The sequence below is a fragment of the Saccoglossus kowalevskii genome, chromosome 14 (assembly GCF_978046115.1).
Source record: "Saccoglossus kowalevskii chromosome 14, keSacKowa6.1, whole genome shotgun sequence".
NCBI classification, from domain to species: Eukaryota; Metazoa; Hemichordata; class Enteropneusta; family Harrimaniidae; genus Saccoglossus; species Saccoglossus kowalevskii.
Window position 1 is genome coordinate 28,750,091 of NC_140654.1, and position 26,576 is coordinate 28,776,666.

At 34.3% G+C, this 26,576-nt stretch overlaps 1 protein-coding gene across 3 annotated transcripts in view; it reads left to right on the top strand.

Annotated features, from left to right (window-relative positions):
* The first annotated feature begins 373 nt into the window (after window positions 1-373).
* LOC102806614 (sodium/potassium-transporting ATPase subunit beta-1-interacting protein 3-like) overlaps window positions 374-26,576 on the top strand; it is a 48,548-nt gene continuing 22,345 nt past the window's right edge. For 2 of the 3 annotated variants that reach the window (XM_085508101.1, XM_085508102.1), the window contains exon 1: window positions 374-551. In XM_085508101.1, the coding sequence (XP_085364227.1) occupies window positions 498-551 (54 nt within the window). In that variant the 5' untranslated portion in view covers window positions 374-497. Of the gene's footprint in view, window positions 552-9,875; window positions 9,976-26,576 lie in introns of all 3 variants that reach the window. The other variant, XM_085508103.1, reaches the window with a different exon arrangement.

Genomic DNA, 26,576 nt, shown 5'->3' on the forward strand with positions numbered 1-26,576 from the left:
TACTTGGGACTTGAACAAAAGTAAAAAATTAATACCAAAGGCACAACTGTTTTACAACTGTCGGCATTTGTTTGCATCGTTGAAGAAAAATGTTGTGCAACCCCTCATTTTTTCTTAAAAATAGCATTGTGATGCATATTTAGTAAAAAAGGATTCCCCTGTGGGGAAATATCCATCCGCGCAAGAAAATAATACGTGGATATTATATGACTGCTACTAATATAAGTCATGTAAATGCAACAAAACCATCAGATAATTTTGTTATTTTTTTGAAATGTATAGTTGATATCTGTATTTTTTTAATCGTAACATAACATCACAGGGATTACATTTTTGGGGCTGCGTGATTCATATGAGAAACTGATGTGATGCGGATACACATTGAAAGTCAGGTTGTGTGAGTTACAGTGTGATTCGAGTGATCGTGTTGAGTTGTTGTTCCAAGGAAAAGGAGTTTTACTACTCTTGGCAAAACTGAATATCGCCGTTTCATCAAAATGGGGTGCTGCACAGCTCGATGTACCCTGATCACCATTTGTGTCCTTCAGTTGGTAAGTACACCCAGTTTTAGTGACGAAGCCATTGACGATCATTCATTCTGTGAGAGTGGATTGAACTCAAAATGCCCATTCATGATCAAGTTTTAAAATGCCATTTGTGGTGGCACTATGCACAGTCTTGTTAACATATCTGTTGAAATCGTGACATTATTATGATATACGCCCAATATATATATTAACTAGTTATGCTCGCTATATCGCTATCATCGTTCATTTCATTTCAGTCTTGCGTTTCACTCACAGTCAACAGATGCCCCTTTTGTTGTTGTTTTGTTTAGCGCCGACGGCGTCAGAGTCAGCTCGCATTTTCTGCCACTGTCTGGTTAATGTTAAATAATCCCATCACAATTGTAACTGTAGTTTAGTCAGGGCTTTTGTAATTAACTGTTGATTATTCTCAGGGCTTCTTTAGTATGAATTTAAAAACATAAACAATCACGATCTAATGGTCATAGTGGCATCTGTTTGTGTTTGTGATCTATTTCACCTGCCTTGCTTGCATATCAAAATAGTTGCATTGTGTCCTAGCTGCATTGGACGCTACATGCCCCCGGCACAGGCCATTCACACATTTATATAATACAAACGTTGACACTTAATGCAGTCTTTCTGTTAAAATTGAAATCAGTTGCAAACACAGCACACTATGCATTCATAAACTGAAAGACTGAACCACTTCTATAGCATGGCAGCAAAGCTGGGCTGCTAGAAAATCTTATACTGACAGTATTATTAATTAATACTCAAATATAAATAATTTACATACTTGTTATCACTCTGAAAAGTCTACAATATAACACATTTTACTGTGAATTTGAATGCATGTAGTCAACATGTTATATTTACTTTGTTTTACTGAGGTTTGTGAAATGAATCTCACCACACCCTCAGTGGTTTCAAGGTGTGTACATGTGTCTTTTGTTATGACTACATGACTCTTACCTGTCAAGCATTTCCGTTCTTCTAGAACTATGTTTATTTTTTTTATACTTCACTATATTATTTATTGAAGACTTTAAAAAAAGTTAGCTAATAATTTTAGGATGACAAAACTGTCCATAATGACTCAAAATCAAACAAACTTGAAGAAATGCATTCTTAGTGCTTAAATTGCAGCAGAGTGATTTATTGTTCTGTGTGTTAGTACATGTACATCCATGATTGATTTAACATCTACATCACTCTCAGTGCTTGTAAAACAATATATCTTAACAATTATCTTTCCGGTAGTAGAATAAAATGCTGAGCAAGCAAACTCAGTCCTGCATTTAAAATTCAAACAAATTTGTAACACAAATTTTTCACCTATCCTTTCCCATTTATCTGTTTTCCCAAATACCTGTCTGCATGAAATACATGTAATCCAAAATAGATCCCCACTGAGATAATCTACAGTATTGTAATCAAGTTTTATTGAGGTCTGCTGCTTATAATCACTATTATATTTCATAGAGTGCTTCCGATAGGATATCCTTTACTGGTGAAGTGCTATATATGACTATGGCTGGTAATTTGATATAGTATACTATGGCTGGTAATTTGATATAGTATACTATGGCTGGTAATTTGATATGGTATACTATGGCTGGTAATTTGATATGGTATACTATGGCTGGTAATTTGATATGGTATACTATGGCTGGTAATTTGATATAGTATACTATGGCTGGTAATTTGATATAGTATACTATGGCTGGTAATTTGATATGGTATACTATGGCTGGTAATTTGATATGGTATACTATGGCTGGTAATTTGATATGGTATACTATGGCTGGTAATTTGATATGGTATACTATGGCTGGTAATTTGATATGGTATACTATGGCTGGTAATTTGATATAGTATACTATGGCTGGTAATTTGATATGGTATACTATGGCTGGTAATTTGATATAGTATACTATGGCTGGTAATTTGATATGGTATACTATGGCTGGTAATTTGATATGGTATACTATGGCTGGTAATTTGATATGGTATACTATGGCTGGTAATTTGATATAGTATACTATGGCTGGTAATTTGATATAGTATACTATGGCTGGTAATTTGATATGGTATACTATGGCTGGTAATTTGATATGGTATACTATGGCTGGTAATTTGATATGGTATACTATGGCTGGTAATTTGATATGGTATACTATGGCTGGTAATTTGATATGGTATACTATGGCTGGTAATTTGATATAGTATACTATGGCTGGTAATTTGATATGGTATACTATGGCTGGTAATTTGATATAGTATACTATGGCTGGTAATTTGATATGGTATACTATGGCTGGTAATTTGATATAGTATACTATGGCTGGTAATTTGATATGGTATACTATGGCTGGTAATTTGATATGGTATACTATGGCTGGTAATTTGATATGGTATACTATGGCTGGTAATTTGATATGGTATACTATGGCTGGTAATTTGATATGGTATACTATGGCTGGTAATTTGATATGGTATACTATGGCTGGTAATTTGATATGGTATACTATGGCTGGTAATTTGATATGGTATACTATGGCTGGTAATTTGATATGGTATACTATGGCTGGTAATTTGATATGGTATACTATGGCTGGTAATTTGATATGGTATACTATGGCTGGTAATTTGATATGGTATACTATGGCTGGTAATTTGATATGGTATACTATGGCTGGTAATTTGATATGGTATACTATGGCTGGTAATTTGATATGGTATACTATGGCTGGTAATTTGATATGGTATACTATGGCTGGTAATTTGATATGGTATACTATGTATACTATGGTGGTTGTATGTTACAGTTTGTTGCAAAACATGGTTTATTTGAGTAGTTCAGCAAATGTGTATCTGTTTGCTACCCGTTTGATTTTCAATTAACCTTATGACTTTTGTGTCATGATTTTTCAGTAAATATTTCTGACCAGTAAAGCTTGGTGGCGTTCTAGTTTAAACATTCATATTCTCCACGGTAGATTATTTGGCAAACATCCTTTAGGAGTGGAAGTTACAAAATCATGTGAGCCAAGTCAAGCTACATCCATATGTAAATTTCAATCTCCGTGGATTCTGATTGACATTTAATTTTGTGACTATGATACAATTTGAACAAGAGAATCCATTTTTATCCAAAGTCCATTTGAAACAGTGAAATTTTTTTTACAAATGTTCTCAACTGTATAGGTAGTATAGTTATTCACGTGATTTAAATAACTTAGCCATGTATGTAAGGTACAAGTCCCAGATAAGATATGAATGGAAATTTAGATTTGTATTCTAAAAAGGTCTGAATAGTTGTTATCTAACATGTAATTTGTTAACTAGGTAAGCTATATTTAAGCTAGATGTAATTTGATATCAGTTACTGTAATACACTTAATTTGGTAATGGTGTATGCTACATCTAATTTGGTAAATAGTTAAGCTAAAATGTAATTAGGCACCAGAGTAAGTTGCATATACTTTGGTAATATTTGACATACATGTAGTCTTTAAACACACTGTAGTTGTTTGGTTTTGATGTAGATTGTATCTATGCTATAATTCCTAAATTACTTGCTGTATACTGTGAAATAATTTATTTTCACTGGAATTAATTTTCGCTGAAAATACTTTTTGGGTATTTTGTATGGAATTTATTTTTACTGATTTTTGGTGAGTTGAATGTAAAATACATGTATAGGAAAAAAGGTAATTTCGCTGGATTTTATTTTTTACTGAATGACTCCTTCAGCGAAAATAGCGAAAATCAATTCTAAACGAAAATAATGTGTTTTACAGTATCAAGTAACAATCCAAGTGAAGCAGTTGTTTTTCTAAAACACTTGTATACACAGCTATAATAGGGTTAATAGTGTTTTCACACAATCATCACACGCACAAAAGAAACACTAGCTTACAGCTTTCTATCAGTACTGTGTAAAACTGAATCTGTTCATGAAAGTCATTATACATGTACTTGTGTCTACATGTATCGGGGTAGTTATAAAATTCTTACATCTTTGAAAATGCCATTCTTATCTTTTGCCAAACAACTGTTCAGACTGACATTTGATGCTTGTATATTGATATCTGCAAAAAGTTTTTTAATAGATAATGAAAAAAAAAGATCATTATCTTGTAATGTTTGAATTCTATACTCATCATTTGTTTTAAAATATCAAACATGACAGGTCACTTGTCATCGGTAAGTGGTATTTCCTGACAACCCCTGTGCTATCATGTTTGGGTTGGTATGGACAAAACACTTCTTAAGATTCTCCACAATTGTAATCCTCTACCCTTTCACGTATACAATGTACAGAAAGTTATGTCTACGCATTCGGAAAGGTTTCAATTACTATGAAGAAATTATATAATATTAGTATCCATGGAAACAGATTACATTTCATACTAAAAATAATTTCTAAATAAGCCACAACAATAGACTGCCATAGTATCTATGGTAAAACTCGGTTGTATTATTGAATATAAATAAAATAAATATTGTTGTGACTACAGATATTCATTTTAGTTTGAGGCTTCAACCAGTTTGGGGCTACTCCAAAATTACTACTGTATAAATTTTGTAGCAGTTGAGCAGTCATAGTCACAGAAAATATGGAAACAATTTTGAGTGATAACAATTTACCAGTTTACATTATCGCATACAATGGTAGCTCTCTATGCTTAAAATGAAGTACTTATTTTCATATTTTTTCAATTGTCATTTTATTGCCGTCACTTGTATTTTTTCAAAATTAGGAAATTAGATGCAATTACTAATAGACTGTCAAATGTAAATGCTATCATCTTATCATTGTTATAACCAGGGCTTTCACCGATGACAGTGTCCTGTATTATGCTAGGTCTTATATCAGCAGTGAATGCTAGTACCAGTATATCTAGGGTGACCGTTGACCCTTTAGCAGATATCACTGTTGGGTCATTCCATCAAGGTGACATTCACTAAGGGTTATCTTCACTATTGTCAGAACAGTTTTCCACGGAAACCTTATTTTATTTTCACCACATAATTTATCCAGACATGTACCTCGGCCTGTTTAAATGAAATATTGCCACCTAATGTTATTTGCACTGAATTTATAATAGATGAATTATATACTATTAAATATATCAGTGTTGCCATAGCGATATCTGTGAATATGCGAATACATTTTATATCTATCAAGGTTCTAGATTTGATTTTACCAACACAAGCCATTGACTTTCCCTTGCAGCGTTTACCAACAAAATATAACATACTGATTAGACAGTGCCTTATACTTTACAGCTGACTTTCATTGTCTTTTGTTGAACATGAGTGACATGATACTGCCGGTCGGGCATGTTAGCAAATTGAAATTGAAATCGAACATTGTTTCATATAACATGCCTTTATCAGAGACCACTGCCTTATGAAACGAACACATACCAAGTTTGCACAAACAAGGGCTCAATCACCTAATGTATATAGTTTAAGCACACTCTATTTTGTTGCTTGACACTACAAGAGAAAGTCAAGGACTGGCTGGCATCCATTGTATCTGGTGTTTTGAAAGGTGCTGTACACTATATAATACCGGTACTAATTACTTAATTAAAGTAGAGCTGCTGGTCTGTCGATATGACATGATTCTTCCTAAATGTCCCTCTAATCCAAATACTTTAAAATACTTTATTTTAGCAGGATTTATTTTTTGCTGAAAAAGGCTTTTTTGGTTGTTTTGCGTACAATTTATTTTCACAGATTTTGCTTCCCTGACTCCAATTATTGAAGAATAACCTAGTTTTTCAGGCAAGCTGGGGTCCAATCTCTAATAAGGTTATCCAGGATAAAATTTCTTAAAATTTTGTAAGTGGGACTCGTCTTGCCGAGACACGAGCACAAACCCTGAAGTATTTTACAGTAAATGTCATTGCCATTCATACAAATGACACCAATCTGTCACTCTTAATACCATATACAACATTGTATTCTGGGCTACCTGGTATTTATTCGCTGACATGACCTATGACCTTCATATGAGCAAGCATACATAATATTCAGGGCATCATTTTAACCATAACGACATGTACATGTTAATTTAGCGCTATGATGGATAGAGTTAGGTCTTGTCTCTGTTTTCAATAAATCATAGGGCAACAAATTTGAACTGTACACCTTTCTCATAACCCATCTACACAAATTGATAAAAATAGGATAATATATTTATTTTTATATTATTTTATGTTGGATGATAATTTTTTCCATAAATTTCTAGCTTGATAATGAATACTGTAGTGTAGTATGCATTATTGATTTTATAGAAAATCTTTTTATTAGCTCTGCTGTCGACTTTGTCGAGCGGAGCTTACATGTATCATATGAGTGATTGTCCGTCGGCGTCGTCCGTGTCAATGTTTTACTTTTTCGACTTCTTCTTGAAAACTACAAGCCTGAATGCTTTGATACTTGGTGTGTAAGTATCTGGGGTAGACCTCTCGTAGATTTGTTCATTTCATGATGATATCTTCAATTCTCTAATTTTGGTGAATATTTTTGTAAATTTTGGTAAAAAGTGATATTTTCGACTTCTTGTTAAAAATCGCAAGTCCAATTGCTTTGATATTGCATATACAGATACTACATGTGGACCTTTCTCAGATTTGTTCATTTCGTGATGATATCTTAAATTCTCTAATTTTGGTGAATATTTTTGTCATATTTGGTAAAAAGTGATATTTTCGACTTCTTGTTAAAAATCAAAAGTTCAATTGCTTTGATATTACATATATAGGTACTACATGTTGACCTTTCTCAAATTTGTTCATTTTCTGATGATATCCTCAATTCTCTAATTTTGGTGAATATTTTTGTCATTTTTGGTAAATAGTGATATTTTTGACTTCTTGTTAAAAACCGCAAGTCCAATTGCTTTGATATTACATATATAAATGCTACATGTGGATCTTTCTGAGATTTGTTCATTTCGTGATGATATCCTCAATTCCCTAATTTTGGTGAATATTTTTGTAATTTTTGGTAAAAAGTGATATTTTCGATTTCTTGTTAAAAACCAAAAGTTCGATTGCTTTGATATTACATATATAGGTACTACATGTGGACCTCTCTCAGATTTGTTCATTTTGTGATGATATCTTCAATTATCTAATTTTGATGAATATTTATGTCATTTTTGGTAAAAAGTGATATTTTTGAATTATTGTTGAAAACAACAAGTCCAATTGCTATACATACTTATACATATTGTTCATTTTCTAATGATATCTTTAATTGAAATGTGTCTTGCTAACAGCGGAGCTATCTAAGCCGAGAGGCTGCTCGTTTTAAATTTCAACAAAAACTGTTCAAATGTGGAAAACAACAAGTCTTACATGGACAGCCTGTTGTTGTAACATCGATTACATGGATGTTGTTATTGTATCATTGAATACCTCTGTAAATTAAACACCTCTGTAAATTGAACACCTATGCGCTGAATGTTCCTGTAGATCTAAAACATGCACTTAAATTGTAAGCCTCTCATTGCGTACATAAACATAATTAATTTTATAAAGTGTTAAAAACTTGTGTCCACTTTGTAAATCACTAATCCAGAAAAGGTACGGTATTGGTTGTTAATTTCCACGTTGTTTGTGTTCTGAAGATGTACAGAAAACTATATAGTTGAGGGCAAAAGAGTAAAACATTTTATAAACAAAATTATTTTAAAATATTTGGTGCGTGTTACACAGAGCTTAGTGCAGGTAATTCTGAAAACATGCATGCTGGGAAAGAATGTTTACATGTACTTTATGTGCATGACAGCTGAATGTATACACTGTATTTATTAATTAATTCAGGCCAGACAGAAAATCATCAGTTTGCTCACACCTGCCTGATTGCATTTTGGAATTTCTTTTATTTGTGCCAAAAAATCACTTGACTTGGTGCTGCTGTGGGATTCTCACACCTGCCTACCGGTAATTGCATTTTGGAATTTTTTTTATGTATGCTAAAAAAATACTTGACCATTAGTGGTGCTGTGATATTCTCGCAAACTGTGGGAAGTCAGATCGGGAGTTGTTTGTGCATCTCCTAACCATGCTCATAGCCGTTGTTAATAAGTTTCTGCATTTTGTACATTGTTTGAAAGACATGCAAAAAAAATTGTGTACACTAGCCCAAGGTAAACGCAAAAAAAATCTGATAAACAATTTTTTTTTTCGTCTGGCCTCGCCTGAATTAATGGATATTCATACTGAGTAAGTGTGGGTGGGTGGTGACGCACAATTGTCTGAAAAACCCAATACAATTTTCTGTGTTTTATACATATATCTTATATGCACAGCATAAAAATACCTTTCCTGAGGTGTACTTTGTCTAAATCCAGCGTACCATGCTTTCATATTACTTTATACATATCCAATTTCAAAAATTGATTACATTTCTTGGTGATTCTTTTTATTCCAGAAATTGTGGATAGTTACTATTACTGTCTGGAGGCTATATCAGTAAAATAAAATACAGTGAAATGTTTTTTTTTCACTCACTGTGAATTGACAACAAATGAGATTATGTGCATTGCACGAGAATAATGTTTTAATCAGTATAATAAATTACAGATAAAATTGACAGTATATGGATAGTATATTTTCCATAATCAAAACAAATATTTATTACTGGTGTGATAACTGAATTCTTCTGTACATTTCACAATTATGAATTTAGAAATATGACTTTAATTATGGGTGGTATGTAATTATTAGTAAATGTGCTAAAAAATTCTAAAAATATACTTGATTATACTATTCAGTGTAAAATATTTTGTCAAATGCCACATTAATTCTATTTGACCATATATATACATTGTGCTGGGAAGTCTATTCAGTGAAAATAACTGATCTTCAAACAGACACTGTTTGAGTGAGAGTTCCATTATTCTGCGATAACCTTCTACTCAATATGAGATGGATGCTCTGATTTTTAGTGCATTGAGGACGGAAATGGTACCGTTAGTTTTGCGGAACCTCTGACTGAACTGCATATTCTCAACTCTGAATGCCGTAAGCCTTGCATAAAGGCAGTATGTACATCTTATTAACTGCTGAGTGTACAATTGCAATCTCCCTTATGGCAAACCATGCTAACCATTAAACCACACATCAGTTGACTGCAGTGTAGTTGAAATTATTACCCAAGTTATTATACTACCGTACTCGTCCGCGTTAGCGCCCATGCTTTTGCACAATTTTTATATTTGGGGTCACATTCGGCAAAGCGCCCACCCCTTCAAAATGCACCTAATTCAAAACTTGGTCTTGCGTAACGAATCTTTGTAATCGTTTTTATATGATACAGCATGGATATCGACCGCTGTGAACATGTTGTCAATGCATAGAACACGGTAACCGTGCGTAACTACGCTTCGACAATGACCTGTTAATACAAGTAATATGCGGTAAATATTTCATACCATATTCAGTTTACCTCTCAAAAATGACTAGTTTTTTGGAAAAACCATGTCGTTTATTCGCTGAAATCAATTCCAACAGATCGTACTTCGACATCGATAATTCACTTCCGCATTGCGTTACCGGAAAGTCTTCGGGAATTTCCAAAAAATTGCGTCAGTAAAACACAGCATTCTGATTGGTTAATAACCAACTTAACCCATTAGGTCAAAGGACGCTGCTGCAGGTCAAATCTGCAAATGCATCATGACGGAAAGTGATTTTCATCGAGAGTTTGCGTACGATCCAACACCTTCGTCAGTGTAGATAATATGACAATTTTGACTTCGACTGTGTCCCAACAGACTCAAATGTTTTTAATTTAGTAAATTATGGTGGTACGTAATTAATATTGTAATAAAATGTGCATATTTTTTGTGATCATTTCTGTTTCTTCATTGTAAAAATCAATGACGACTCAACTAATTTTGTAATTTGATTTTCCCTCTGTCACTTGATGAATCAAATTTTTCATTTGCAATCTTTTATGAGACAGGTGCTCGGGTAAGCGCCCACCCCTAAAAAATCATGATTTTCTGAGTTGAGGCCCCTGGGCGCGCTAACGCGGTCGAGTATGGTGCATGTACACTGTAAAATAATTTATTTTAGATGGGTTTAATTTTCGCTGAAAAGGCATTTTGGTTGTTTTGTATGTTTTTTTCCCGTTAATTTTTGATAAATTGAAAGTAAAATAAAGGAAAAAAGGCACTGGATTTTATTTTCATTGACTCATTCCTCAACGAAAATAACAAAATTAAATTGATACATGCTACAAGCTAAATGATATAAAAACATGATGTGATCAAATGTTGTAAATTATTTAATTTTATAGTCATCCACAATACATTTCAAGTGAGTTAAATTGCTAGGAAATTTAAAACCTCAGTGGAAACACTAAATTTAGACTTAAAAATTAAAACTAAAATAGTTATGATTGTTGAATGGACATTCTCATAATTACACTCTAGAATACAAAGATACATGGTTAATCCTATAACCATGACGATGAGAGATATTTGTTGCAATAATAATAATAATAACAATAATAATAACTTTATTGCATCCTTAAAATACAATGTTAATAGCAATAAAGATTAGTTGTGATAACTACTACTATAAAAGGAAAGAAACTAGGTAATGGGATAAATCTGGTGTTACATATCAGATGGTATTTTCATTTCTTGATTTAAATGAGTTAGTGCAAGTGGGGCACTGGACAAAATTCTTGTGATTTCATTGGAAAAGCACACTGGATTGTGGGTAAAACAATGTTTATCAACACAAATTTTTTTCGCTCTTTAAATTTCTCATCACTAGTAAATATTTCTTGATATAATTTACAGGCTATATTGTAATAGATTGTTCAATGAAAACAGATGGTACAAAGAGTAATCCATATATGACCCATTTTTACACGATGGTTTTTTCTAATCCACACTGATGCCTACATGTAATTTTTTTTTGTATAGCATGGTGACAGTTAAAATAGAATATATTTTATTTGGTAAACTGATCATAAATTAATGTATCAAGATTAAGTGTTGTCATAAAACAACAATATTCTAAATAACATAATTTGGCTAAGCCATGAAAAAAATTTACTTGTCTTCGCCCAAGAAAAATTCAACCATTAACAAAAAGCAAGGCAAAGACAAATTGGTAACATGACAATGAAATTGAAGTCTTGAATTAAATTATACATGATTTTTAATGATTATTACAATTTATAATTAAATTACCGCTTGGTTCTTGGGTGTTTTTTTTTTAATTTGATACTTTTAAATCTATCTATAATTTAAAAAAAGCACAGTATAAATATTTTGCTAATATTATTTTTATTAGTAGGAGTAGTTAGTAGGTGTTCCTACTTTTACAAGTCTATTTTTTTTGTACATTTAAAAATATAATGGAATTCATCTCAAATATTGTTTGGACAGTTTCTACATATCCTTTCTGAATGTAGGGTACATGTACATCTGTGACAACCGAATACAACTGGTAATTTATTTGCTGAAATACGATACTGAGTAAGTGCAATAACTCGCTTACTGTTTTAAATACCATCTAGACAGATCTCCAAATTTTCTAAACAAACTATATGTTATTAATTTGTTTATATAAACAATGCTGGTCACAGTAGGAGTTGATGATATCCATTGCAGTTCTAGAGAATATGCAATAAGGGAAGGAAATACGTTTTATATTTCGTTTGGAATCTTTATTCTCATTTTAATTGTGCTATTGATTTCTTGCCATAGTGTAATTGCCATCTCTTTTTATCTGTTTCTTTGTATTGGATTGGAATGCAGTGTAATATGCATTTTTATTCACTATAATGATATCTTATTCTAAATTCTCTCAAAATATCATTTCCGTGTAAATATTAATTCAAATCAGTGAATTCAGCACCCTTATGCTATCCACTTTCTTTCTCTGAATCTAGGTGTCCATAGTTATGTTGCATTTACAACAGGTGTGCATGTGTTCACTGTTTTCGTTTTTGTCATCAGATTCCTCTTGCGGATTTCTCTTGCATTTCTTGCCTAGTTAAGGTAAAGATGCAGTTTACCTGACAGGTATTTTAATTAGTTAATTAGGAAACCAAGATGACCTCCCTTTTCCACAAAACTATATGTTTTCAGAAAGCTTATTGTATGAATTTTAAAGTTTTGTTAGTATTTTATTTTTATGGACACTGTAGTTTGAAATATGCACAAAAATGTGCTTTTTTAGTCAAAAGTGATTTAAAAAAAATTAGCTTCTAAACCATGCTTCTGTTTCCTGTCAAAATTGGTTTATGGGTACATCTGTTTACTATGAAGAAAGCACCCCGTCTTGAAAACTGTCTACCAGTTGTTAATTTTGTAGGGCAGCAGCTCAAATTTCAATACTTCAAGTTTATGCATAAATTAACACCCAGGCTAGTTGTCTGTAAGATTGCTGTAACACTATTCAACCATGGAGGTAAAAAGAGAAGGAGTCACAGCCAAGCTTATAGATCAAAGGTACCAGGATGGGCGCCGCTGTTTGTACATAGATCAGGGAGTTTATTTGCCGAACGGATCAAGGAGGACAGTTTCCTCTAAGCGCAGTGAGGATTACCGTGAATTAGCATACTACGGACGCCTTCGGCGGCACTCGGTGATTTTCGTGACAACTCTGAAATTCTTATAAACAAATATGGCGACGATCGATAACGCGCACGAGTTAGACTACGATGCTGAAACTGCTATGTCCTTCAATTCAGAAGAAGTAAACGAAATCGTAGAGCATATTACAGACGAAAAATTGTTTTCTATATGCTGTGAACGAAACGATTGCTCGAAAACAAAAAAATGCAGCGAATTTCTTGTTGACGCACTGCCGTAGGAAGTAGGACATACAAGGGATATAAACTTCAAAAAGCGTCATTTTGAACCTCAAAATTCAGTCTCTGGTACAACGCGGTGCGGTCCATGCCATGCACCATTGCAAAAATCATTAAACGAGCTTTATTTTGGACTAAAAAACAGTACTAGCAAGGTTTCGAAACATTACAATATTGCTGATTCAAAACTACAACGGAAAATGTGCTGAAAAACAAAAAATTACATAAACTTAACAAGAAATTCTCTGATTTTCAAAATTCCAAACTTCCCATTCTCACAAACACGATTTCTCTACGTATAAAAGATCTGAGTATGCTTTATGTCCTTTGACATTTACTGTGACACCATAAAACAAGACCTTGGAATGTGTATTGTCGCAGCAACGCGTGAGAGTAAATGACGCGTCGGCGACGATCCTGGGGTGAAAGGACGATAAGACAAAGGGAATTATAGGATTAAACTTGTCTATAAAAACAAAAGAAGTTTAGAAGGATTATTTTGACTGTGACTCCTTGTCTTTTTACCTCCATGATTCAACTAAAAACAATGCCCTGACGAAGCTGAGATAATTGCTAATTTGCATAACAATTCACTCAGTAAGAAGTTTGCTAATGCTCATAATTAAAATGGCTGTTACAGTTTCAAATTTAAATGTATTATCGTTTTGTAAAAAGTTAAATACAGTGCATAATATATGGATCCCGTCATTTCTTTTTTTCACCATGTTTTTTTTTATTATTTATTGCTAAATCTTGCTAAGCATTCAAAGGAGAGAATGTTTGCACCTGTTATCTATATTTTAAAATTGTTTTTTGAGTATGTTCCACTATTCACAATTCTGCAAAATTTCAACAGTCTATAGCCAAGACTTTTTGAATAATAAAAAGCAAAAAAAAAAAAAATTTCACTCCCAAGTGCCCACGAACCTGCATCTCTACCTTAAAATAATTATTTTCTTTCAAGAAAAATATTTTTTCTCGGATCAGAGTTTCTTCAAATTATTCAGAAATTAACATGGAGACACAAAAAATAAAATTAAAATGAAATGCATTATTAATTAATGCACCATGATCTATTGAATGAAACCAAATCTGTCATGTTTAGAGAATGTTTGATGATTTTGTCCCATAAGCTATAGATTATAAAGAATGGGCAAGTACATTAAATACATTAAATTTCTGAATAGAGGAGTATAATATATCTATACAGTAGTAATAAAGAATTATCTTATCATAATGCTCAATGACAGTAATTATCTATTCTTTTTAATTGGTTGTTAAATCCAGAACATGCTATAAATATTTATTTTTATTCATCAGTTGTAGTTATATGTGATGTACATTGTACTACCTAGATCTGATTTTAATCGGGTTGTCTTTGTGCCAATTTCAAAGCAAATATATGCATATATATGTATATATCTTGTCTTGGAAACAACAAAACAAAATGGCCATCAGTCAACAGTGTTTGATGACATGATCTTTATGTCATGTCTTTTTACCAAAGTCAAAGCATCATACCATGTTGTGATATGGGTTCCATGCGATATATACAATGTGTGTGATAAACAATGTTTACATGAAATTCAAACACAACCCTGATGCTCATATTTGTCAGCAAACAAGATAAATGAAGGAATAAATAAAGACAGGTTTATAAATCCCCTTTTGGGTTTGGTTTGAGTGATACATGGCTGAATAAAGCTAATCAGTTACAATGTTAATATACAGATAAGTTCTTTGTCTGAGTAAAGCTTGAATGTCACTGCAAGCATGTCAGCTTAGTATGGGGTGTGGTTCTCCTGATGTACAGTACTTGTAAGATTACACTGTCAAATTCTAAGGGGATGAGAACTTACCTGAACGTGACCTCGAAAAAGGGGAGGAGGGGGCTTAGCCACACATGGGTGCTATGTGGGTGACGATGGTAGTTCTCATAAACTACATGTATGTACTGTAAAATACTTTATTTTCGTTTGGAATTAACTTTCGCATTTTTCGCTAAAGGAATGATTCAATGAAAATAAAATCCAGTGAATATACCGGTACCTGTTTACATTCACCTTCAAAAATCAGTGAAAATAAATTCCATACAAAACACCCTAAAAGTCTTTTCAGCAAAATTTAATTCCAGCTAAAATAAAGTATTTTATAGTATTGTATTTGTCTCTAGTACATTGTTGTTTGATTGGTGAGTCTGTAATAATGTCAAAGGTGTTGTGCTATGTATTCACGTCACAACTGTCAACAGTGACTCAATAACTTATCTCTTTAATTTTAACTATGGCTGGTTATATCCCCATGATTACAAACATAAATGGTATTGTCTCTGTATACATCTGTGTTCTGATCTAACACACATGTTAGTACTAGCATGGATACCTTGCATACATGTACATACATGGAAACCTGTCATTATTACCTGTAATGCTTTGTTTACAACCACCATGTATTCACACCATGTTTCTGTTAACATGCTATATACTATTGATTAACTTTGCCTGCTTTATAATGTGAATTTAATACTAAATAATTCAGGCCATTCTTAAATTTGTTCATGAAATCTGAGAACTGTTAAAAAAGTAGTACAACTCTTTATTGGTTCTGTGAATTGCATTTCATCTCTTATTATCACCCACTGTTGAAAAAAAATGTTTTCATCTAAAGAATAACTTGTTAAACATTTAGTAGCTGTGGTTTCCAAAAGGTTTTGCATTTTTGAAATTATTTAGGTGGGTGTGAAATGAACAACTTTTTTCTGAGAAGAACTTTCATCTCAACCAACATGAAGACAGGCATGTTACTTATTCAATAAAAATATCAGGTCTCTGTGGCTGGTATTATTGTGTCAATATTTGTTCAGTCAGTTAGAATCCTTTGGTCTACAAACAATAAGTCTCTGTGTGTGAATAAATTTAGATGTGAATCATGACACGAGTAATAATTATTCTTCATTTTACATTCACTGAGAGATCCTAAATTATGTGTGAAATTGAACACAAAAAAAGGATAAACAAATGTCATAACATCGTAGTGATGTCAAAGCATCATGTGCAATTCAACAATTGCAAAAGTATTTTGGGGGTATTTCCACACTTAAAAATGTGCTATGTACATTTGATGATGGTTAATTTTGATGAAGTAAGTGCATCTCAATGCAATATTTTCCTTTCAAAGATCAACACTTTGACATTGAGCTATAAAAAATATTGTTTGATTTCTGCAAAAGACATTCGATTCACACCTTTCATGCAAATCGCAATTCACATATTACTTCAGTGTTTACCAAACTGTCAATATGTAAATAATGTGAATAACTTTCTACTATAATAAAAAATATGAATTTATTATAAATTGCATCACAGTATCTGCTATTAGTATATCATTTTCTGTTTTCTTGGCCATTACTGTTGTTAAAATGTGGCCTGTGGCGAGAGAGTGCTGCATATTAACTGCAGGTATATTTATCTCAGTCATGCTATAATTCATGTAAATCTTATAATGGTATTACAGCTAACTATACATATAGGTGCTGGCCTGTCTCAGTCAGCACTGTACTGGGTGCAGCTCTGTTGTTATTGCAGCTAGTTGACAACTGTGTTTTTATACAATACGTGTACAAACCACATACACGTACCAGTGTTGCCTGTCATGCTTTAATGCATCCTTCACAATGAAAGGGGTTAATTTAAACTATTTTCAACGCTAGATGAATTTGAAAGTGAATGTTGGATATTCCTGGGATTTCACAGTGGAATTGTGGGACATCCTTAATGATACAAATTTATTAATCCATTCCCAGTGCCCTCGTAATTTTACTTAACAGACTTGCATAAAGTTTTACAAATCACCCTTAAAATAACTGACATAAATAAATAATTCACAGCTGTACAACTAGTTACTTTGACAGCGATTAATTTACTGTTTTATTTTCTTTAGTTTTATTTTAATTGCGGTGAATGTAAAATATAGGAAAACAAGTATTTTCACTGGATTTTTTTTTATTTCATCTGTTCAGCAAAAATAATAACGTACTTAACAGTATTTGAAAAGAAATAATTATTTTGGTTTTTCATCAAGGTTGCTTAGCATTCTAAAATCTTACAAAGGTATTCAAAAAATGAAAAATATATTCTGTATGCGTGGCAGAATGTAGTTATAAAACCTAGACTGACTGACCTCAGTCATATTGAATTATATACTATATGTATCATATGTAAGAATGTAGTTTAATTCAACTCTAGACTGACATGTCATATAAATTTCTTGTCACAATGGCACGATGGTTTCTGTTAATGTCACAATTTGTAGAACTTGACTGTGTCAGCCTTGAAATTACTGTGAGAAATCACGCAAATGTGATTGTGTATTCATACGAACTGAGTAAAGTACCAGTTCATGCATGAATTTTGGTTTGATTCATTGACACGCACACACAGGAAATGCAACATTTATTTTATAGGTAACCACCACCAGGGCATGCTTGCCATCATGATAGACTTGTCTATTTTCATATTTTGCTTATCTTGTGATATTTATATTACTGATTTTCATATTTCTATCAAATCTCTCCAAATCTGCTCATAAACATCTCTCATCTCTGTACATGGTCATATATGTAATGTATATGCAAATGGTATATGCAAATAGTATATCTGTATTTGGTATATTCAGATGGTATATGTGTAAATGCATGTGTATAATTCATTTAAGTTTACATTGTACCCAGGGTATCTACTGAATGTATTGTATATCCATGAGATGTACATGTATATAGTATATTTGTCATGGTATATCTGTACTTGGTGAATATATATTAAATATACATTCAAGTATGATTGTCACCATTTTGCAGTAATAACCTCCCAAAATACCCCTCCCTTCCCCAAATTGGGGAGACATGTGTTATTTTTACTTTGAAGCTTTCCTGCATTAATATATATAAAAAAAAAAGTTTTCATTATATTACCTTCAAAAAATAAAAAATAAAATAGAATTCACACCCTAAAATACCCACACAACATATTAGATAAGCTGACTGTTTATTTATTGTCAGAACATTCCATCTGGCATTTCATTCTGCGCTCTCAGACTATAAAGGTGAGCAAAGGTCAGTAGACAGATACTAGTGATCTTTGACGTTCCCATTGTTATGGCTGGCTAAGACACTGTATGGCTATGCACCAATAAATGCATTTTTAAGATAGTTATAATCTCATAAGTTACATTGTTACACCCATACACGATATGTAATAATAATAGTATTATGAAAGATATCTTCATTTGGGATCTAAATAAATAGCACAGAATAGAGCCTTTTGCGATAATATGCAAATATATACTGAATGTATTCTTCAAACGTCTACATTTGTATTACTTCCCCAGCCAAATCCCTTATATCTAGTGTGCGTGCTGACTCACAATGCCAAAGTCATGGTTAAAGCCAAGTATAGCAAACTTTTCAATGGTTGAGAAAGAATTTGGCCAAGCTCTAATTGAATGTCAGACACTGAAAACTGAACCAATTACTAATCTATGTTCATGAAACAAAACTGAATTGATTACTAATCTGCATAAAGACATATAACTAAGTGTTGTGTTTCATTAATAAATACTTTGACAGGACAATAGGTCACGTGACCAAGAGTGATTTACTGGCATACTGGTGGCTAGAACATGTCCACATTAAATTACGCATACCTACTGGTAGTATAAACATTTAACTACCAAGGTTCAGTCAGTTTTATTAGTCCCCGTTCGGACGCAGTCCGAAAACGGGGACTTATGTTTTGCCCTGTGTGCGTCCGTCCGTGCGTCCGTGCGTCTGTGATCACCTGTATCTCGAACATGCATGGACCGATTAAGTTCAAACTTAACTCATACATCACACATTATATGGGACATATGCACATGCATTTTTTTCATGATCCGATTAACGATAGCCGAATAGCGGCCATTTTAAGGCCGAAAATGCATCAAAATCGCACATTTTCACCATTCCGGACCCGGATCTCAGTTATGCATGGACGGATTTTGTTCAAATATGGTACATACATTAAACATAATAGGACCTTGATGCACGTCATTTTTTTTTTGGATCGGGTTCGAAATGGCCGACTGGCGGCCATTTTGTTTTAAAGAATTCAGTTCTGGATCCGTATCTGAGACATGCTTGGATTGATCGAGTTCAAACTTCACACACACAAGGTACATCATGTCACAAATATGTATGTGCATTTGTTTCATGATCTCATTAACGATAGCCAAATGGGGGCCGCTTTAAGGCCGAAAATGCATTGAAATCGCACATTTTCACCATTCCGGACCCGTATCTCAGTTATGCATGGATGGATTTTGTTCAAATTTGGTACATACATTAAAGATAATAGGACCTTGATGCACGTCTTTTTTTTTCGGATCAAGTTCGAAATGGCCGACTGGCGGCCATTTTGTTAAAGAATTCAGTTCTGGATCCGTATCCAAGACATGTCTGGATTGATCAAGTTCAAACTTCACACACACATGGTACATCATGTCACAAATAGATATGTGCATTTGTTTCATGATCTGCTTAACAATAGCGGAATGATGGCCATTTTAAGGCCTAAAATGCATCAAAATCACGTATTTTCACAATTCCAGAACCGGATCTCAGTCATGCATGGATGGATTTTGTTCAGATTTAGCACAATGTGTTGTACATATGCAGGTGCATTTCGGTCATGATCTGCTTTGAATGTATATGTCACTCAAATATGAACGGAACGGGGACGTGTCATTGACAATGACTTGTTTTCTAAATATATTTCTGACAAATGCTTTGCAAATCCTATCTGAAATTTTATTAAAAATTAATAAACTGTATTCGCGCTATTACATTTATCAGTACATGTACTTGCGTAAACTGACATTGCAATATTTGGTCACAATTTTTGTTTTTTTCGTGTAAAATAAATGCAATTTTTGATTTCTATTTCTATTGGAGAAATGCTTCTAATATAGAGGAAATGTGGTAATTTATCATGCAATAAAACATTAATTTACCAATACTGAGTGGAATGGAAGTGAGTGGAGTGGTGTATTTTGCAGTTGGGTGATATGGTTGAGTGCAGTGTAAACCAGAATGTCATAAAACAGTTGTCCTTTGAGTGTGATTCAATTTTATTTGTACGAGAAACTCAAGTATCATAATTTCTATTGGTATTGCCATACTATTAAAAAATAATATGTTTCTGATCACTTCAGAATTCTGGAGTTTTTGACAGATTAAGCCCTAGAGGATACCAATAATAGTTTGTTAGTATAACAATTTAGCAGTCTTCACTACGGTACATGTACTTGTACACTTGCTATATTCCTTATGTCTTGCTTAATTGCTTTCTGAGATCAAAATATTCAAAATGCTACAAATTTAGGAATAACAATTGGACGACTTGACCAAGGGAACTGATCATTACCACCAAGCCGGTTTCCTGTGAGTCTCCTGCGGCATGCGTTTCTTTACCGTACCGGCCGCTGCTTTACCGTACCGGCCGCTGCTTTACCGTACCGGCCCCTGCTTTACCGTACCGGTCGGTTCTTTACCGTACCCGAAGGTCATTAGCCGTACCGGCAAGGCCGTTACCGTACTGGCAGGAGGCAATTCACACTTCTGACAAGTTAATTTATGTATTGATTTTCCGGTTTACCGGTAAAATGCCGACCTGTTTAAATTTCAGTTTTATGCACAGGATCGCCAGAGAAAGCAAAACTGTAGAATTAATTTGAGTAGAATTTGTTTAGTTTGTAGTTATAGTCTGTTTATAAATCATTTTGTTCATGTTTGCTATGCGGTAGCTTTCAAGGTCAAATACACCACCAGGGCAATTTGTTGCATCTTTTTATTTGTCAGAGATTAAACTTTACCATTATTATTGCATAATATTTACATTCAAGTTGCGCGCGATAATGCTACACATGATTTTTGTGAGACCATGGAGCTCCCAGTACGTCCATGTGAACTGTTGGATATGACTACAGACGGAACTGCGTCTTTATTTTATACGATATTTTTTTTTTTTAAATTGGGATCAGTGCTTCCAAATCAACTGAGCCGACAAAGTGGATTACAAAAATAACAGTTCCATGAAAGTGGCTATATTTGTGTATGATGAATCCTGAGTCGGTAGTTTTGGCATGTAACCTAATGGTTTTGGTTATTGTTACAAATGCACAGTGCAGACGTAATTTTGTTTTCCTTTTTTCACTTTATCTGGCGCCAGTGCACGTGTGCTTGGATGTTTTTTTATTCAGTGATTGGGCTAAATATTTGACGACGTTGCCAACGTATTCAACATACGAAAATAGCATGTGTGTGCGTGTGCGTGTGCGTGAATGATAGATGCAGACGAGATTTCTCGTCGCAACGCGTTTTATTAGTTTATTTCCAACGCGAGTGGTCGGCGCCTTTGATTGCGTTTAGTTTGTTCTTTCATTCACAAAATCTATCGCTGGCACCGTTTATTTTGTTATGTCTCACAACTGAATGTCCAAGCTGACTTTGTATTGGCTGTAATTATATTTTTTTTTGTAAAACAAAAAAAAGTCCCGACCTTTCCAGTCTAAAACGTATTCTGCCCCAAACCAAACAGCCCTTTTCAGGGCCAATCACATGTTCCAAAAAGAGATGTACTGGCACACTTGCACACTCTGTTTTGTTATAATAAAGTTACATTGGGGATTGTTGGAAGGGATGTGTAAATATGTTTGGTCAATTCCATAAGCAAAATCACAAAATGAGGTCGAAAAGCAATGGAAAAATGTTGACCTAGAGCAAGGTCAAATTCCGTTTTACGCACTTTTTATGTGGTTATTTTTCTTTTACTAATATCTGATTTGTAACCCTTTTCATCCCCTCCGGGGGATGTTGTGTGTTAATAGATAAATAAATAAAGTTAATTTTATCTGGACTACGTGCACGCGTTGCGCGTGTTATTGTCAACAAAGTATCAAAACAGATTTTCGAACGCCCAAGCCCGAATTTAAATACATGTGAGCTCAGATTATGCAAGTATCATCGAATTCATGCGACAGGTTGAGACGTTTTATTCAACGTTGTGGGTAAGCTACGATTTAGGACTGTCGTTTTATAGCGTTACAGGCGATCATGAATATGTGAATAACACACATATATTGAAAAAAACACATGCGAAGAATTTCAGAAAGACTTTTTTATTTAATTTATTTATTTATTTGTATTTCGACGGTTGTCCGACTTTCTTTCCACTGTGTGAGCTACTGACAAATATAAACAAATAATTAAACCATTGAGTCCTCTAGTCGACTGGGACGTAACACTCTGTTGTACAAGTCCTAAAAAAAAATTCTTATTGTTTGCAAAATGCCCAATTAATTCATGCATGACTCACGGTTACCGGCAGGGCGCCGATCAGTTACCGGGGCTTTGTTTACCATGCATTCATTAATCGAAGGTGATAAATAGTCGGTATTGGTCCTATCAGTACGGTAATTGTCCAGCCGGTACAGTAAAGCACCGGCCGGTACGGTAACGCAACGGTCGGTACGGTAACGCAACGGTCGGTACGGTAACGCAACGGTCGGTACGGTAAAGCAATGACCGGTACGGGAAAGCAACGACCGGTACGGTAAACCGAGTCAAACTCACAGGAAACCGGCTGGGTGGTAATGATCAGTTCCCCAAAACAACCCATTTTGTCTGAAATTATTCCATTGTATACTATATTTATAGTACCTAAATGCATACCGTAATTGTTTGATCAAAAAAACATACTTGTATAAACAAAAAATTTGTTGTATACTCAGTTATTAAAATATAATCTGTTTTGTCTTACGTGAGCACATGTGCTACTAATACAGTATACTGTGAAATACTTTATTTAACTGGAATTCATTTTTGCTGGAAATTTTTTTGACTGTTTTGTTTCTATTTGTTTCTATTTTGACTGTTTTGACTGATTTTTGTTGAAAAATGTAAAATATAGGGGAAAAAGATAATTTCATTGAATTTTGTTTCCACTGATGCATCCCTTCAGCAAGTGATAATAAAGTACATTACAGTAGCATGTTTTGAATCTTGAATGAAAGAGAACAGATGACATCACAAACAGTAAAACAGTTATTCTGTTATGACTTCACATTAATGTACAAAATATATAAAACACATCAGATGTACCTAACTGTATGACCTTAATACCACATCTTAATGTCACTGACCTACATATTGTAAATTGGATTGTCATAGTTTATCCTATAACCCTAAGTAGATCTTTAAAACATAGTAAAGCATGCATGTAGTGCTCATAAAAAGTGAAAATTCTAGTGCAATGTATACCTGAATATAATATTTGTTATTTGGAATAGATTTCAAAGGTTGGTGGTTTCATGTACTGGTATTTAAATATCAAATCAAGATAGGGTTATAGCCAGAAAATAAAAAGTTCTTATCTAGAAACTTTATCAAAATGAAAAATAGCAGTCCGGAATCTACAACCACAAACTTACAATAATTTTGTTGTTAATCGTTTATGGTTATTTTGTTATTACAGGAAATTCTTAATGAAAATTACACAGGTTTGTAAAAATTTGCCTGTCATATCAAATTTTGACAGGTAGACAGGTGGCTGGCTAAAATGACAGGTAGACACATGGCTGGCTAAAGTGACAGATAGACAGGTGGCTGTCTAAAATGACAGACAGGTGGCTGGCTAAAATGACTGGTAAACAGGTGGCTGGCAAAAATGACAGGTAGACAGGTGGCTGGCTAAAATGACAGGGGGACAGGTGGCTGGCTAAAATGGCAGGTAGACAGGTGGCTGGCTAAAATGACAGGTAGACAGGTGGCTGTCTAAAATGACAGGTAGACAGGTGGCTGGCTAAAATGACAGGTAGACAGGTGGCTGGCTAAAATGACAGGTAGACAGGTGGCTGTCTAAAATGACAGGGGGACAGGTGGCTGTCTAAAATGACAGGTAGACAGGTGGCTGGCTAAAATGACAGGTAGACAGGTGGCTGGCTAAAATGACAGGTAGACAGGTGGCTGTCTAAAATGACAGGTAGACAGGTGGCTGGCTAAAATGACAGGTAGACAGGTGGCTGGCTAAAATGACAGGGGGACAGGTGGCTGGCTAAAATGGCAGGTAGACAGGTGGCTGGCTAAAATGACAGGTAGACAGGTGGCTGGCTAAAATGACAGGTAGACAGGTGGCTGTCTAAAATGACAGGTAGACAGGTGGCTGTCTAAAATGACAGGTAGACAGGTGGCTGTCTAAAATGACAGGTAGACAGGTGGCTGTCTAAAATGACAGGTAGACAGGTGGCTGGCTAAAATGACAGGGGGACAGGTGGCTGGCTAAAATGACAGGGGGACAGGTGGCTGGCTAAAATGGCAGGTAGACAGGTGGCTGGCTAAAATGGCAGGTAGACAGGTGGCTGGCTAAAATGGCAGGTAGACAGGTGGCTGTCTAAAATGACAGGTAGACAGGTGGCTGTCTAAAATGACAGGTAGACAGGTAGACAGGTGGCTGTCTAAAATGACAGGTAGACAGGTGGCTGTCTAAAATGACAGGTAGACAGGTGGCTGTCTAAAATGACAGGTAGACAGGTGGCTGGCTAATATGACAGGTAGACAGGTGGCTGGCTAAAATGACAGGTAGACAGGTGGCTGTCTAAAATGACAGGTAGACAGGTGGCTGTCTAAAATGACAGGTAGACAGGTGGCTGTCTAAAATGACAGGTAGACAGGTGGCTGTCTAAAATGACAGGTAGACAGGTGGCTGTCTAAAATGACAGGTAGACAGGTGGCTGTCTAAAATGACAGGTAGACAGGTGGCTGGCTAAATGCCTGCATCAAGAAATAGTGGATAATTGTAAGAATATTGACATCCAAAGGCCCAGCATGTACTTTCAATATTCTGTGTGTAGAATTCAATGTGTTGTACTTCTATGCCACAAGATATGATGTGTCTCATATTAATTACATATAAAAGCTGCTATATCAAGGATTTCCTCATCAATATTGGTACATGTAATATGTTTAAATAATCCCTTTGCAAGATTGATTTGTCTGTTATTTTTGAAGCGCCTACATGTCCAGACTCTGGGTCACTATAGCAACGACTCCTACCCATAATCTGTTGTATTCAGAGCTCCTACATGTCCGGATTCCAGGTCACCATAGCAACAACTACTAGCATAGTCTGTTTTGATATACTGTTGATTAATCTTGTAAACTTAGGGTAATGGAAAGCAGTCTATGGCATCTGGATTCCGATGTGTACACGCTGTGATATGTAATCTATGCCATAGATAGCCAGTTTATGCTATCTTGTAATGGATTAGTCTTTTTTTTACATTTGCATATTCCCTTAAAGCATTGCTGTGTACATCATACAGTGTTACCAATCCACTGACAGATGCTATAATATAATTACATCACAATGTATACATGAATAGCCTAAATGATAGAATGTATAATTCAATTACAAGACTGTGCCATCTGTTGTCAGAAATTCTCAAAACTGCATCACATTAATATACTGTACAACAGGAATTTACATAACAATACAATTGTAAATAATAACAATAATTATTTATGTCAATTTGTTTTTGCTGGACGCATCCATCTTGTTGCGATCTTAGCATGAATTATCACATGGATTCAACCAAACCTACAACCCTATAATCTCAAAGATTTCCCATGACAATGGGTCAGTCATTGTGGTCATTTTACTTGCATTGATCAGTATCTCATTTCATTCATTCATTAACAGTCTTTCTTATATCTCCTGGGATGGCCCACTGGATGCATATCTGAGCTCAAGAATGCCTGACTAGACCTCATCACAAGGGAAGGGTAAAAATGATGTAAATTGGCTGTGGTGTCAGTTTCTGTCATGCCTCTCACCCCAACGCTGACCAACCTGGCCCTCCAACCTCCAAGCCATTTTATTAACCAACAAACTGTACAGTTTATGCAAGTATTAAACAAGGCAACATTCATTTCTGATCTAAGTGTCTAAGTTTGAATGGTCAATAGGGTTCCAGTTTGAAAGGTCAAACGGGTTCCAGTTTGAAAGGTCAATAGAGTTTCAGTTTGAAAGGTCAAAAGGGTTTCAGTTTGAAAGGTCAAAAGGGTTTCAGTTTGAAAGGTCTATAGAGTTTCAG